Here is a 16,901-nt window from a genome sequence, read left to right as displayed (position 1 = left end):
TTTCAAATGAAAAAAACGTCAAACATTAAGGAATAAAACATTAACAAGTTTATTATATATTTTACTAATTTTTGGATCATTTTGGCATAAATAAAATTTTATTTTTAAATTTCTAAATAAAGAAGATCGGTTTTTGCTTCTTAAAACATTTTATTAAAAAATATACTATTTGATAATGTAATAGAGGTGGAAAGTATAATCCTAAATAATATAATAGTAAAAAAAATTTAGATTGGGGGGAGGAAGTAAAATTATGATTGCAGTCGGAAAGTTAATAAAAAAATTCTAGTATTGTAAAAGAAATCTCGGGTATGCCACATGGAGAGTGGCACCAAAAAGGTAAAGTACTGTCTTAAGATGCTTTAGAAGCTCGTTTGTATCCCATCGTGTAACTCCCATTAGTATCTCGAAAATATTTCGTGCGCTATGCACCTGATCGTGGAATAACTTGGCCGTGACGGTCTGCAGTTGGTTAGTTATAGACTTATTTGATATGCCCGGTGATAAAAGAAAGAGGCACAGGCGATAGTATCTGCACCGTTATTTGCCCAGTCTTATCTTGCGAAACGGCGCGCCGGCATTTGTGGACTGTAATTTCGTATGGCTCCGCGGCGATCAATTTTAATGTTTAATCAGTATCTGGCTCACGTGCCTTTCATTTATATCACGAAATATTTACTTAAATTATCCGAACCGCGATGCTTTAACACACCCTCGCGTGCGTTAGTTCGACCCTGTGAATAACCCCCGGTGCACCAACCCCGCCAGTCCACACTTTCGATCCGTGATTCAATTTTGTTTCACTTTGTTCACTACACACACGTTACGTGTCTCCGTTCGCGCCTGACCCGAAATTAATTTAGCGCAAACACTTCCCCCTGATTCGGCAATATCGCCTATCCTATCGCCCATCGTGGGCGCTTGGAAAATTGGCTTACTTCGTAGTATCGTTCGGTAAAAATCGAACGAGGAGCCTATTCGTGGGATCGATTCATCGACAAAGAGGAGTCACGTTTATTTGAGAATGCTCACGTTAACATGCATGATAAAAAAATTCATAATTTTCGTAAAGATAATTAAAGAGAGGAGCGATTGAGTTTTGTATCTTAAGGAATTAAAATGAAATACTGATTATTCCTGTAGATAATCTAAATTTTTCTCTGATAAGATCAATTTCCGCGTCGCGTATTTCTTGCGGAATCTCCGGCAGCGGCACGTGACATGAATTATTAAAATCTTCATGGGAAGATATTCTATCGGCCTCTTTTTAGAGCGAAGCGAGGTCCGGTACACGTGTCAGGATACGCGTATTTGTTTTTCCGATGGGAAAAGGGAACGAGAAAGCGGCGTAATGGTAAGGAGAGCGCGACGGAATAGGCGGTACTATCGATTCCACGTGTAATAAGAGTAACAATTTGCCGAATGTAGGAGGACTGTGTGAGTACGCTCGCACCTGCCGGTACGGATATACTCTTACTATGAGACGGACGAGAATTGGCGTAAGCGTTACCCCGAGGCAACGTTCCCTTTAATTCGCTCGCAATTTCCATGTAGTCGTATACGCATCCGGTGCATGCGAGACCGTCCTTGGGCACGTTCTTGCAGTCGCCAGGTTTTCATTGCATATATAATTGCATAATTTGTCCTTGGACAACTGCAAACTAATCTCTTTCTCTCTCCTTTTTTGCTTCCCATTTCTCTCTCTCTCTCTTTTTCTCTCTTTCTATTTCTGTTCAGAGAGTTTTCGCGTAACGTTTTATTCGAAAATGCTGTCCGCAGCACTCGTAACAATATTTATCTTTTAACTGTTATTTCAGTGTTTATTTCTTGCACTGAAAGTATATAATGCGCAAACTGAATTGTTATGGATTGTGCGAAATATTGTCGCATTGCTTGTCTGACGATCACAACATCTTTAACGTTTATATTAAAAAAAACTAATACTAAAATTAAAATATGCTTGTATTTTAATTTAATCTAAAGCTTTAATTTAAAGCTGTAATATCTATTTTATAGTGTAACTTAATTATTACTCTTTATTAAAAAATTTATACATACAAATCGTGATGGCCTTTGATACATTTGATACATTTTGTGAATAACGAGATAATGGTAAAATAGGCAGAATATCAAGAGTGATATTTGAATGATTTTTTATTATATGTATTTAAGTAATTTGTGATTTATTTTTTGTACATTTCTATTTATTTTTTAAAATTTAAATTTATTTTGTAATTATAAGAGAAATTCTATCGGATTTTTTGCGCAAAAATAAATTCCGACACATTCAGTTTAAGCGGTTGGTTAAATTTATTCTTAGAATATTTGCTTAGAATTATGCGCGTTGGTCTTTCCGCAGTTAGCATGAAAAGATAATCAGGAAAATGTTTCGCATCTGCGTTATTATACAACATAATGTTGCCTTTATAGTGCAACTAAAGCAAGATACGAAAACGAGAAAGGATACAGAATAAGAAAGAAAGAAGTACAAGAAAAAACGAAGTAAGTGAGATTCACTTGTAGCATTTCGCTGCCACTTAATGTAAGTAGTACAGTCAGAAACAAGTCAAGCATTGACATGTGCATTAGAGGTCTTCGGACCTCGATGACATTCGATGGTCTTCGTGCATTTTTGAATACGTTAGTGTATAGATTGTACATTATTATAAGAAATATCAAAGGAGCAACAATAACCCAATCCCTTAAGTTAAAAGTAAATAGGCGAAGAAGACTATATTTGGGTAAGACTGATACCTAATAATATTTTTGTATATCTAATACAATTTTATAATTTTAACTTTAAGCAAATTGAGCGCCGATTATCTATTGATTTTGAAACATATTTATAAATTGAAGTTGGAATACGTAATATTAACAAATTGAATTATGCAACAAGCAATTTAACGCTTTGAGGACTGCAGCTTTCTAACATATGAAAGTTCATCTTGTTTTTTAAAGATCGTGATCGCTGAATTTGATTTTGGTTTTAGAATTTAAAAATTTAAATTTCAAACAAATAATTTTATTGAAACTCGATTTTATGAGATTTTTGATATCTTTGAGTTTGAATGTGTAGCTTACAAAATTAAATTTCAAAAGAATGATAACCTCCCCATGATGGAGAATTTATTGTCACAGAATTCATAATCAGAATTTGTGAAAGTCAATTTGGAAATCAGTATTAACTGTTTATATAGCATTGATGAACTTTAAATACCAATTCAACCTATGATGATATTAATTCTTGGGTTAAATAATATTTTGTTATTTTTAACTTTTATGTGTGTCAAAATGTAAATCAATCTATTTTTGTGATTGTAGTTTCAAAATAAGCGGTATGCAAGAAATATAATGAATTAAATATAATGAATTAAATTCAATTTTCTGAAATTAAATTGTATAACTTCATGTTTTAATTAAATTAACAATATAGACATTGAGCAAGAGCAGACATTGACAAGAAATTATTAAAAATAGCTCAAATTGAATAAATTTGGCATTATATAAATTGAATAATGTAACATCGAAAGTCTCTCACTTTTTCTCATATTATTATATTAAGAGAATTCTCAAGTGCAACTGAATCGCGAAACGAAAAAAAGTTTTACGTTTGCCAATACGCTGTCAATACGAAAGTCCCAATGATATGTGAATTTTGCATTATCGTAGGCAATATTTTGTCCGCTATGTTAGATATAAGTATTTAGAATGCTGTTCATGATCGTTTGTGTGAAGAGATGTGAGATCCAAGTCTGATAAATATTATCGGATAATCGAAATGGCGCCAGCAGGAAGTATCTTGTAAATGTATTTTCGTATATGCAAGCCAATGTATTAATGATAACTTCGGTGGACTTCGGTCTGATGAAATTATCGATTTGTCATCTTCATAAAACAATATATGTATCAGATATCAGTGTGCTAGATATTTACACTACTGCACAAAAATTGAATAGAAAAAGTTTGCTGCTATAAAAGAATCAACTGCAAGTTCTCATCATAATTCTCATCGTAAAACTATGGTTGCGAACTGTGGAACTCTCTGTAAATATGTATTTTTTTCGTATGCATCGAGTGTCGCGTCAGAACAGTCTGAATATAAAACGTGCGATGAATGATGGAATGTTCTCTGCTGAGAAAACAAGTCTTCCGCAAATGAAATATTCAAATTAGGCGTATTGGGCGACGTTGTCCTAAAATATCCACCGGAGAAAATGTTACGGTCGAAACTTGAACGGGGTTACGAGGCTAATAAACCTTTTTATTGTGTTCATCTGTTTTATTTTAAAATCGAGTTAACTCTGAAAATCGAGTTGAAACTGTTGCTTTGATAAAAAAATATTATTTATTGAGAAAGAGATGTGGAACAACTATATGTATCATTCGTCAAAATATCAGATTAATTTGACTATAATTTTGTTATCAAAGTCAATAACTATTGTTTATAGTACTGTCACCTAGTTTTGCGATTATCCGATCTAATTATCTGATGATGCTTAATATTAAAAATACTGAGCGGTTATTATTAACTATTTCTATTTTTTATATTAATATTAATTATATTTCTTAAAAAATAAGAATAAAAAATTTTTTTAATGGTATCAATAATTATGAAGTACACTATTATTTTTGTAATTTTTCGCCTAATATAGAAATTTAATAATATAAAAATATTTACATAATTAGAGATAAAGATACCAATTTTTACAAAACCACATAATTTTATATATTTCTATTATAAATTGTGTAATTTTTACACATATTATTTATATATTTTTGCATACTTTTTTATAATTTAGAGTAGCTGTCACTGTCACTATATTGCAGCAAGCCTTCGCTACCCTGTATCATCCTATAGGAATTGTTTCGCAATTGTAGAAAATAATAGATATAGTCTCATGGAATCCCAGTATACTGCTAATTTTCAATATATATTTACATTGCTTACACTTCGATTTAGTTCACAATTGTATTAAAAAATTCTCCAATCTCTTACCCGGAATTTTGAACAAAAATATTTGGAAAATCTGGGAATTCTTGGAATTTTTTAATTACAATATATGTATCTTACGGTATACATATATTTTTATAAAATTTTCATAAACATCCTATTTTCAGAATCACGTAAATATCGTGTTCGCTTTGTTCGCGGTTTGTTTTTGGTTCGATCCTAACATCGGGTCCAAGATTTGTCGCGTGCAATATTCGATCTGATGATATCATCCGTCGAAGCATGACAGTGACAGGCGTCACTATCGATTATGCACGATGCGCATAAGCCGCTCACGATTGTCGATCCGCCACCGCGTATTCCATTTGTACTCGCGCTTGACAGCCGAAGTTCACACGTACTCTCACCTCACGTACGTAAGGAACCTGATTTCACGTGACGACAGCGCATCAATTCTCGCCGGTCATAACACGCGAGCGCGATGGCAGATTTCGATACTTGTAAAATGGTTTTCTTCACGCTACAGGGGTCCAGGGACTTTCCTACGACGTTTTCAGATATAAGTCATTTATCTCGAACGGAAGCTCAGTTATATAAATTCGCCGAGATCGATATATCGCGTTAATTTATATTCGCATCTCGTTCAGTTTCTTTGATGATGTTTTCTTTGTAAATCCCAGAATTGTTGCACAAAATTGCCAAATATCCTGCAGTTGTGCGGAGATTGATATTTAATCGCGCAGTTACGAGAACGTGCGATCCTATTAAGGTGCGTACTGTACAGTCGCGGTCAATAATTCCTATTTGCTTGGACTTAGCCGCGTTTTAGGTAAATATAGCTAACTTCAAGCATCACGTATCGTATCTGTAGATATTATAATTCGTAAATTCGGATGTAATTGTACTCGACAATCACGACGTATGTACAAATATTTACTATTAGATACGATTAGATGCGTTTGCCTGAAACGCAGCTAACGTCAAGCGAAAAGGCATTATTGACCGCGAGTGTACAATCAGCGAGCATGTATGCTGTGTTGCACGTCGTACACACGGATAAACATGTGGCGCGTCAGATATTATAGACATGAGTCGGTTAGTCCGTAACGGCCAATGGATCATGAACGCTGAAACGGAGTACACGCCTATAAATATATCGCTCGTGGAACTGAGAAGAGAAACGCCGATGAGAAACACCGATGAGATTGACAATAGAAAGGGTGAGAGGGAGAGGGAGAAATTAAAAGAGAGACAGAGAGAGGGGGAGGGAAAGAGATGAGGCGAGAGATTCAGGATAGCCCGAGAAAGTTTTCCAATTTGAAGCAATTAGTTTGCAGTACGGCGTTGGATGGCATGCATCCAGATAATCGAATATAGGTCAGCGTCTAAAGCAAGGGATGGGGTCGAGCTACGATCAGGAGAGGCTGCGAGAAAGATAGAGAAAGAGTGAGATGGAGAGGGGGAGAAAAGGAGATGGAACACGAGTTTCCTGAGTGTGTGCACGTGCAACGGGGTGGACCCGTCGCACTTCTGGTATGTCTGACGCGCATAAAACCACGTGGCACAATTCGAGAGACGCCCGCCTTAGAATTCTGCCGCGCCGTAATCGATTGACCGATCGTCCCCGATCTACAACTGCAATTGATCGATGCACCGACCGGCGTCTTCGGACGCCAGTGATAGAGCTCTAAAGTTTTCGTCGTATGTACGTTTGCGGAACCTCGGGAACTTCGGGCGAGATGTACGAGAAAGAAAATTGCGGCTATCGCAATCCAAAACGTGCAACGTACGCGCGTTACTTCAGTATCGTATACAGTTTAGAACAAGTTACAGGAGTTTAGAAAATAGTTATTAATATTTTAGAAACGCAAAACTTTTACTGATATATTTCTTTATCTTTGTTTACAGAATCCGAAGCCAGCTGGGAGGAATGGTGGACCTACGATGGTATTTCTGGTGAGAATAGATTTCTTTTTTTCGAATTTTATTATCAACCCTCCGGAGATGACAATATATTTATTGACGCACTCAATTACCTATAAATTTTTTTAATCAAAAATATCAAACAATTCGATTTTCTTTACGTTACACTTGCAAATTTCCATTATTCTTATTAAAATACATTTAGTATATACTTAGTATATATCCAGTATATATTTAATATATATTTATTGTATGCCTGTTGGAGTATTCTTTTTTATGTCATTTTGGTTCTTTGAAATTAATTAATATCTAATTAACAAAAATTAAATGAGTCTATAGATAAATGAGTTATAAATAAATGAGTCTTATATATCTCCTATTAGCGTCAGATTTGGAGGATTAAAGAAGATAGAAGCTTTGCAAATGTCAGATACTCGTTAAACTAATCTATTTAACTCAGAATAACGATAAATGTAAGAAGCGTATGGAAATTATTAATTACTATTTTTATTATGTAATATAATGATCATTTATCGATGTGTCGAGAAACATTTACTGAGTCTACGATATTTTTTCGCTTTGTTATCATTTTTATGTCGAGTGTAATTTCCGCATTCTTTATTCTTTTTTTATATTTCCGACTGTTGTACGGATAGACATAATGGAAAACTTAACCGACCCGTTCCAAGTTTGTTCATTTTACATAAAATTCTCGCAACTTTATTATACCAAATGCTAAGGTTTATGTGACGTTAATAATAGAATGAATGTCTTTAGGACATTGTGCAAAGTATATCACATAATTAAAATTGGTTTTATAATGCAACATTCTTTACACACGATAGTTATAGATATTAATTTATCATATTGAAATCACATTTCTTTGTTATAAACGTGAGATCAACTAATTATCATCAAAATCCAGCTTATAAAAATGTTTGAAATGTTTTAAAGTTTCGCGATGTATCGATGCAGGTGCATCATTCATTAAGTGATTACTATTAAATTCCTGAGAACAGCACGTAAGCGAGCTTAGTCGGTCGTGCGGCTTCCTAATTTTCTTAATTTTAAGTTACGAGGCCATCGAGTGCCTCCGGGCGCCGGTGAATTTTTTAATCTCGTACCATCCTCTTCCCCTTCGTAGTTTTTATTAAAAATAAGGCCGGCGCGCCGATAAGACTGCGCCATGTCGGTCCTGGGTCTTGAGTTTAGTGTTGTTCCGCCATGCGAGCCAGCTGCCACACGAAAAACAGTGCCGTATACTTGGGCGTTCGCATAAAACGCCAAAAATTTCGGCTACTCCCCAGTCGTCCGCTGGCCCTTTGCTCTCGTATTTCCTTCGATCGTGCAAATCCTACGAATATCTCTTCAGCCTGTTGACGTTGGGAAGGAAGTTGTTGATCTCATTTTGGAATTTACGAGCGCCACAGAATTTCGCCATCGATTAGCTCGAGTGTTGCAACAAAATTAAGCTTGCTTCGCAAAGTGCCAGTAATAACATTATCACAAGCAATATTCTTGCGAACACAGAACTTGTCGCGTCATTTTTCTCTATTAATTTAGACTTTGATCTCTGTGTAATGCGGATGTCAAAAGAATGCTTAAGGAAAATTTAACTTCAATAAAATGAAAGGGTGTATTATCTTTTATTATTATAATATTGTCGATTAAGTATCTTTTGTTATTGTCGACAAAATAATTCATTAATTTATTATTATAGAAATTAGCTTATATTTTATCTTTGCATTTTTACAATTTAATGGATTTAGAAAGGGTTGTCGGGTAAAAGATTATTAGTATTATACACATATATACATAAGTATATATATATATATATATGTATATATCTTTTAAGATCTTTTAAGTATTAATATAAATTAATACCTAATAAAAAAAATAGGTCAACAATGATCATCACATTCCGCTTTAATTTATAATTTATTTTGATATTTCATTTTTTTACGTAAATTTTTATGAATATTTTAAAGCTGAAGAAGACTGTCGGAACATACAATACTATTATCATCTTTGTTAATAAAGATCATCGTACATTAATAAATTAATTGATACTTTCTAGTTTTATTGATCTTTTTTAAATACATTTTTTAAAATTATTTTACATTATCGCATCATTATGTTAATAATGATTTTACATTAGTAGCAAGTTGATCGCAAACTTGTTGCAACAGCCAAGAAGAATCAATAATTTTTAAATTGTTGCTTCAGATTTACTATCTCAATAAGCTTACGATTGACTTGTAACTAATGTAGAAGGAAATATATAAAGTTTTATGGAGTTGTTCGCATGTTAGATACACTTTCTGTGTCATTGAAATCGATTAGGTGACTTATTATCATAACAAAAGTCTATTTTTAGGGTTCACTGTCTCATATCGTGATCAGTTTTCGCTTTATAAAGCGCACATCCTCGGTCGCACATTTTGAACATTACGTACTCTGCTTTTTCCATTTATGCAGGGTTCCCTTCTAGTTGCACCGTGTTCTCTTTCATGTACGAAATCTTTGATAAATTTGGAGACGAGTTTTTTTCAGCGAAAATCTGATTACTCGCTGCTTTTTTTGCTAATTTTTTTTTTATGTTTAACGTTACTACAACATACTCCTAGATAACTTTTAGTTGAAAATACTGTCAAAGTACCCTTGAATTTAGCTCCGAAATAAGATCTCGTTTCTACTCCCAGCGTCTCGGAAATTTAATTTTACTTGAAGTGCATTACCACATAATTCAAAATTTTGTTAATGAAAAATTAAGCAGATTGAAGACAAGGTGAAATTATTAACGTAATTTTCTTAATAGCTTTAACAGATATGTTTCTTTAATGTTACGTAGTATATATTTTATATGAGTATGAACGTGGAAGGCTGCCAATTTCACAAAGTCTGCGCGAGTGCAGCGTGCATGAACAATTGCATTTCCTCGTGTATTTATGCGACAGCGGAATAATCTGGTTACATTACAACGCAGATTGCAAGTTGAGCACTTATGCTTTTTTCGACCTCAAAATGCACCGTCGCGGCAACTGCATTTACGAAACGGCTCTGATTTTATGAGCGACGTGCTGCAGTACATGATATATCTTTGATTTCGCCTCGAGGGTATTCGAGCAAACTGCTGGCTGAACTTTGTTACCGTTGTTATATTATAAATGTGAGACGAAGGAAAAAAGAAGTTTTAAGATATATCGCTTCGATTATTCGCGAACATGCCGCGTGTTTCAGATTTACCGACGCTCTTCTCAACTAGGTTCATCTTCTCAACGGAGATACCGAGAAAAAAAACAACGTAAGAGTAACTAATTTAATAGAACTCGACGCGCGGAGCTCTCCACAAAATTAAATCGCTAATGTTTAAAATACATTAGTTTACAAAGTTTTCTGCTAAAAAATTTTTTAAGACTTTTTAGGATAATTTTCGACGATGAACCCAATCTGAAAATTGAAATATTTTCATCAGGTCCGGTTCTTGAGATATAAGAAAAAATTTTTAAGTATATAGTATGAAGTTTTATCGAAATTAGAAAACAAGTCAGAAATGTTGAACGTTCAATTTTTATTTTTTATATGACTTTGGCTCGGTTTTATGTATTAGAATCTAGCATTTTTTAACCGCCACTTTAAAAAATTTATGTTAAATTTAACACATTTCACGTCCCAAACGATTCACTCAAATTTTTGTGTCAGTTTAACACAAGTTGAATATGTTAGAAAGTAACACAAATATTATTCAAAACTAGTTTGTAAACTAGTTGTATTGTTTGTAAACTAGTTTGTAAAAATTTTGCCGACATTTATATTTCTGCAGTGAGTTGTTGTACATTGAAAAAAATTTATTACGTCTTAATAAATATTTCTTTAACTATTTGTAAGTAAAAATATTTACTGAATATTAACATATATTTATTTAATACAAGAATCATTAATTTGATTTAACTATCATTTTTTTATTGATTAAATGTTTATTTACTATAAATAAATATTTACTCACAAATATATTCGGAAAGATATTTATTAAGTATATATAGTAAATTTTTTTTTAGTATTGTATAAACAAGCGAAATATCTTAATCTTCTAATTACATATTCCGAAGCTTTCGTTCCCATGATGAATGCTAATTCATTATGTACGACGCATTCAAACTGTGTTCGCATCGATTTTAGAAGATTAAACGACTACCGCATTCGACGACGATTTTCCATAATACGAGGAATATAATACGTGGAAACGTGGATTATTAGGGTCGCGAATTGCGGAGTCAATGTGAATCATCGGACGAATAAAAAAAAATGCGCTCCGAACGAGATGGCTTGCGGGAAAATCTGCGCGAACGCAGAACTTTTCCAGGGCGACGGGATTAAGCTCGGCGCGCCTCGGTCTTTCCTTTACTCCGCCACGCAACTGGTAGCATTGGCAGCATCCCGTTACTCGACGTTTCTTAAGCCCGAGAAGAGAAGCACTACGAAGCTGAAGATGAAATTTCCACGGTGTGGTGAGAATATGTCTTTCCGACTAAAGACGCTGAAAAATGTAACGCGTTTCTCGGGGGTTGGTGTGCCTCCGGCCACGCGTTGCATTTCTAGTAGGAACTGCGTCATGAACCACTGTAAAAAAGCTGTTTTAAATTTTAATGCAATAGATACGCAAAAACGTTCTCTATTCGCGATAATAAGGAAAATGTGCACATTCGTGAGAGGTACAGTGAGTGCGAAAAATATTCACACAGTAGAGACATCTTTTTAAAAAAACTATATTTTTAGAAAGTAAACATTATTATTAATTAGCAATTTATCAACGAAGAATAAAATAGACTGTATTTCTCAAAATTATTTTACTAACAAGGTCATAATTTAATTATGATATCTTAATAATAAGCGAAAATGAAATATTGTATTATTTGCATGCACAAAAAATGTTTGTACAGTTGAGAAATTTAATTTGTAAAGCCATAAACACAGTTATTTTTGCAAAAAAAATTTTCTTTATACTAGAAACGTACTTATTGTTAATAAATTACTAATTAATTTATTACGGAAAGAGTTATGGCTCCAAAAATAAATCAATAATAATACAAAAATGCCGATGCAAGCTCACGCGGGCTCGCAACGGCATTTTTGAGATATTTTTACTAATTAATGTTTGTTTATCACAAATAAGGATTTTTTAAATAAAAATTTTTCCTATAAACGAATACTTTTTGCATTCTCTGTATACCTATGGCATGGGAAATTTTCAATTTTCTGGAGAAACTCTGCAGAAACGACAGAGTTAGCTTTTGGTATTTGTACTTCGGAATATACTTTAAGATTCACGTACGTTGATAAAAGTCGTACGTAACATATGAGAACTTGACGAACTTGATCTCGGAGCGTTGAAAAAAAGAAGTAGCTTTTCCGGCAGAAATTGTGAAGCCTATTTCCTTGTCGTCCAAATATTTACTCGAATGAATGGCCTTTTCAAACTCCTGACGTACCTGGGCTGGGTTTGCCAGCTAAGTTTTCGGTAGCAACTGAGAATGCCCGACTACCCGGATATTTGCACATCCGCGTTAAATCACTAACACTAATGTATTTATGAGGGAGAAGTTAGACGAATCTCCATGCAATACGATAATTGAAATTACCGCACAAACCAGTTTACCGCCGGGAATTGCGGGCTTCTGCGTTCTAAATATTCGAAAGCCTCATATTTGTGCAGCTACGTAGAGAGTGCTTCCTAGTTTGTGCGACAACTGAGAAAATAAGTAATTCCTCGTTGCGGAATAAGTCACCTCATCTATAAATGTCTTTTCTCCACCGCCGGCTTTAATCGAACGTTCTCTCATTGCTGATTTGGACAAGATTATTACTAACAATATATATTGTGAATATAATTATTTTCTATTTCTACTATATTATATCTATATCTTATATCTATTTCTACTATATCTTATTTATATTATTAGAAGATGCAATCATTTTTTTTTAAACTTGACAGCAAAAGCAAAAATTTCTTGAACTGTACACTCGATACGGTCCTTTACCCAAATTGCGAAGTTGTCCGTTGCTCAACAAGCGTGAAATGGCCGGACTCGACGTTTGGATCCAAACGGGAACAAGGCGGAAATATCGAAATACGAAAGCAAACGCTGAGGCAATTTTACAAATGGTTGCACGAATACTGAATGTTTTCTAACAGTCGAACAGAAGAACACTGCGTAGTTTTACATAACTAAAATAAATATGTGCTCTTTTTATTTAACACACGCGCACACACGCACACAATAACTCAATAACAAAAAATTTTAAAAGCACTTTTATACAACGATTTTATAGGGAGAATTATGAGATAATTTTTTGCTGTTTTTTTGCACACATGACAGATTCACAAAGTGAGAAGAAAATTTTCTATTTTGTTTAGCTCGTTATTTTTTATGTAAAAATTTCTAAACTCACAAAAGCTAAAAAGACATAGTGACTTTTCGCGAAAATAGAGATTTTGAAATTTAAATCTTTTTTTCAAATTTAAATTTTGTTCATTTTCAATGAATTATAGCTGCTTCAATTTTGAAGTTTATAACACTACGAACTTTTAACCTAATACATATACAAAAAAGAAGCAAAGACGCGCGTACACGCGTTGAAGTCATTTTTGAAAGTTTTGAAATATTTAGAAATTATTTAATTTATCAATTAAATTTATGCTAATAAAATCTAATTTTCCTTAGTAATAATGAAGCAAGAAGTTATTTACAAGAAATTACAACCTTTTTTTATATCAAATGTAATTCAAATTTACATATATCTCAATTTTTTAACACATTAAATAATTTTGTTTATAATTATTTGGCCTTTTAAATATACATATTTAAAAATCTGTGATATATTCCGATATGTCTTCCACAATCTGTAAGTTGAAACGGAGGTATACGAAGAATTTCAGAACATATTGTTTAAATCGGAGATCTTCGGCAAAAATAAAATGCCACGTTTCTGAATATTTGATACGAATTTTCCAAGTTCATCTGAAATATTCACAGTGTGTCCTGTAGGTCATTTCTGTGGTAGTGGACATAAATATCTTGCGACGCTATCTTCAGAAAGCTAAACGAATATACCGTATGCATTCCGCATTGCGTACTAAATCGGAATTCTTGGTATATATTCAGAATATTAAGAATATATTTAAGAATCGCCTGATAAATTCTGTCAGTTTAGCAACACAGTTTATTTTGTAAATAATCCAAGAAGGCAAAGTTTTCTTTTGCAAGTTCAAGAAAATTTCAGAATTTGTAATATATTTTAGATAACTGTTTTAATTATAATATGTTCCACATAATGAATACATTTTACTGTTTTAATGAGACGGTAAAATAACACACACTTTAAACGATATGCAATTTAGTGAAATATACCCAGTCGAAACAAACTAAAAGTAACGAAACATTAATATTATAATTTCGCACTCAACAATACAAATATAATATTACATATGATATTACATAACAGTTACATTGTTAAGTGTGAAATAATAACATTGGTATTATGTTACATTTAGTATAGTTTGTGTCGACTGGATAATTTCTCTTATGGTGTAATATAAAGAGAACGCTTAATTCGTCATTACTTTTCTTTTTTTAACGTTTTTACAAATGCCATTGTACCAATGCGATGATGTAATTCAATGATTCGTTCACGATAGCGAGATTTATAGGACAGATATGAGAAATTTACGCGACTAATTTAACTATGCCGAGCGAGCAGCTACTTAGACACGTTTAGTTTCCGGTAAGCAAGTCGATCATTTGGTCAATCAAAGTTTGGCCGAAAGCTCAACTATTCGGCCGACGAGATTGCCAAGCGAATACATGTTCGCTCCAGCCGGAAACGCACTTGCGTGCGTAAATCCGGGATTCCTACTTGGCATAGCCGAACATACCGCAGTAATCAAAACCGTCTCGCGCTTACATATGCAGCAGTTCACTTTCTCGCACGCCACCTCGATCCTGAGAGAATGCATCGTGTGCATTATTTAGATAGTGGATGAAGAAATTAATTCTATGGCTCTGAGCATAAATGAAATGTTCATCGGACCTTTGCCTTGTTTAATTTTGCTGCGTACTACAAATATTTTGTGTTAAAGCTGATACTTGTTAAAATTTTTGTGTGCAATTTTTAGCATACCTGAGTTTAATTTAATATATCCTGTAATTGTGCAAATTGAATTTTGTATGTTAAATTGATATTTAATATTCCTTAGTATTAAAATAACACAATTTATGTGAGTAAATGTGAATAGATAATAACGAAAATAACGTAAATTCTAAATAAATAAATAAAATATATTAATTCAATATAAATTTACTTTTACTCTGAAGAAATAACACTTTTTCAATTTCTTTTCGCTTACAAATTATGTTAGTATTATATTTTTTGTATTAATTTTTTACATAATATTGTGTTACTTCCTAACATACTCTTATATTAAATTAACACAAAAATTTGAATTTGAGATGACATGTGGAATGTGTTAAATTTAACACAATTTTTTAAATTTTATATTATGAGAATTTACGTTTTTAAAATAAAAGGATATCAAGTATTTAACACAATCTAATGTAATTTTGCAGACATTAATGTATAAGATTAAAATAGAATATTATAAATAGACTAGTAGGAAAAGTTTTCATATATTTGAATGACACATGTACAATAATCTTTGGAAGACCGAAGCATGTAAATTTGACCTTTCTTTCTTTGCGAGATGTAACGAAAAGGTGGAAACGCGACATTCACTCCTGGAATGGAAACGACGCGTGTTAGCCAAATAAAAATAGCTTGCTTTCATTTGTAAAGTGACATTAGGTCGCGCCGTGGCAGCACATCTTGCGCTATTTCGATATTTCACAGGTAGAAAGTAGACTCTATAAAAAGGTAACAGAAAACTTCTGTGGCAGAGGAATGAATTTGCCGTAGGATCGATATTGTGATTATTTATGAACGCGGTGCTGTGAAATAATGGATTTTCGTAAAAACGTAATTTTCATCAGCCAACGACCGTACAGCGATATAGATCCTGATAACGCTCATAGTGATTCATTGGAAATGTAATTGATTTCATGCTGCGCGAATATTATTTCGGGTTGCGATATTTATATGTATGTATACCGGTATGACGCGGCGTTCGTCATTAATGCAGGTGCAAAATGGATCGTGCTTTTCGGTGCAAGGGCGTAACGGCGTCATAAAAATTCTCGCAGGTGAAGATTTATGTCGGTCTTTTTGACCCACTCTGCCATCCCACGCAAAATGATGCATTGATCTCTCCCATGACGCCAAGCGATGTGCCCAACCGTAGCGTTTGCGTCAGGGTCAACGAAATTTTCACCGCGATTTATGATCAATGGGTCTCGGTCGGGTTCAGATTTAGTCGCGAATTAGAACGACATTTTATGTTTTGTAATACGGGTCAAAGGTCAATCTATACACGTAAATCTATGCATCTCTCATGTGCATTTTCAGATATATATGTTTTCTTCTCTTCGTTTAGCCAAAAATTTTGTTTATGCGTCAAACGCGTACGAGATATACTGCTTAATTAAAAAAATAAAAAAAAATAAAAAAAAATAAAACTGCACAGTTTGTAATTTCGTTTTCTCCGCGAATATTCTCCGCAATTTGTACTGACACAACCAGTAAAATTTTTGAAATCTGATTGCGGTTGACACACCTTTACATGTGTAAGAACACTAATGAAATCCTGCGGTCCGCGGCGATGCCAGCAGATGGGAATTTCTCGGAATTTCACTAATTTGCGAAATGTCATGGAATTTGGCCACGTGGTCATACCACACGTGTCCGATATCTGATCGACTAGTTGCCAAAGCCAGCGTTGGTTTGTGCACATGTAAGCTTTTAGCGGTTAGAATGTTAGAATTTCATTGAAGGTGCCGATCTTCTATTCAAACCCATATGTTTATTTATTCAGGTCGAAGGATGAATTTTGACTTCCTAATATCTATAATACAAAGAC

At 33.6% G+C, this 16,901-nt stretch overlaps 1 protein-coding gene across 2 annotated transcripts in view; it reads left to right on the top strand.

The window, feature by feature from the left end:
• Window positions 1–16,901, top strand: part of CARPA (Carbonic anhydrase-related protein A) — a 168,401-nt gene that overhangs the window by 66,976 nt on the left and 84,524 nt on the right. For both annotated transcript variants that reach the window (XM_011066277.2, XM_011066279.2), the window contains exon 2: window positions 6,860–6,907. In XM_011066277.2, coding sequence (XP_011064579.1) covers window positions 6,860–6,907 — 48 coding nt within the window. The remainder of the gene's footprint in view (window positions 1–6,859; window positions 6,908–16,901) is intronic.

This window comes from Acromyrmex echinatior, chromosome 14, assembly GCF_024713525.1.
Source record: "Acromyrmex echinatior isolate Ae372 chromosome 14, ASM2471352v2, whole genome shotgun sequence".
Lineage (NCBI taxonomy): Eukaryota > Metazoa > Arthropoda > Insecta > Hymenoptera > Formicidae > Acromyrmex > Acromyrmex echinatior.
Note: the sequence above shows the minus strand (reverse complement) of the source record. Positions and strands in the feature narration are given on the sequence as shown.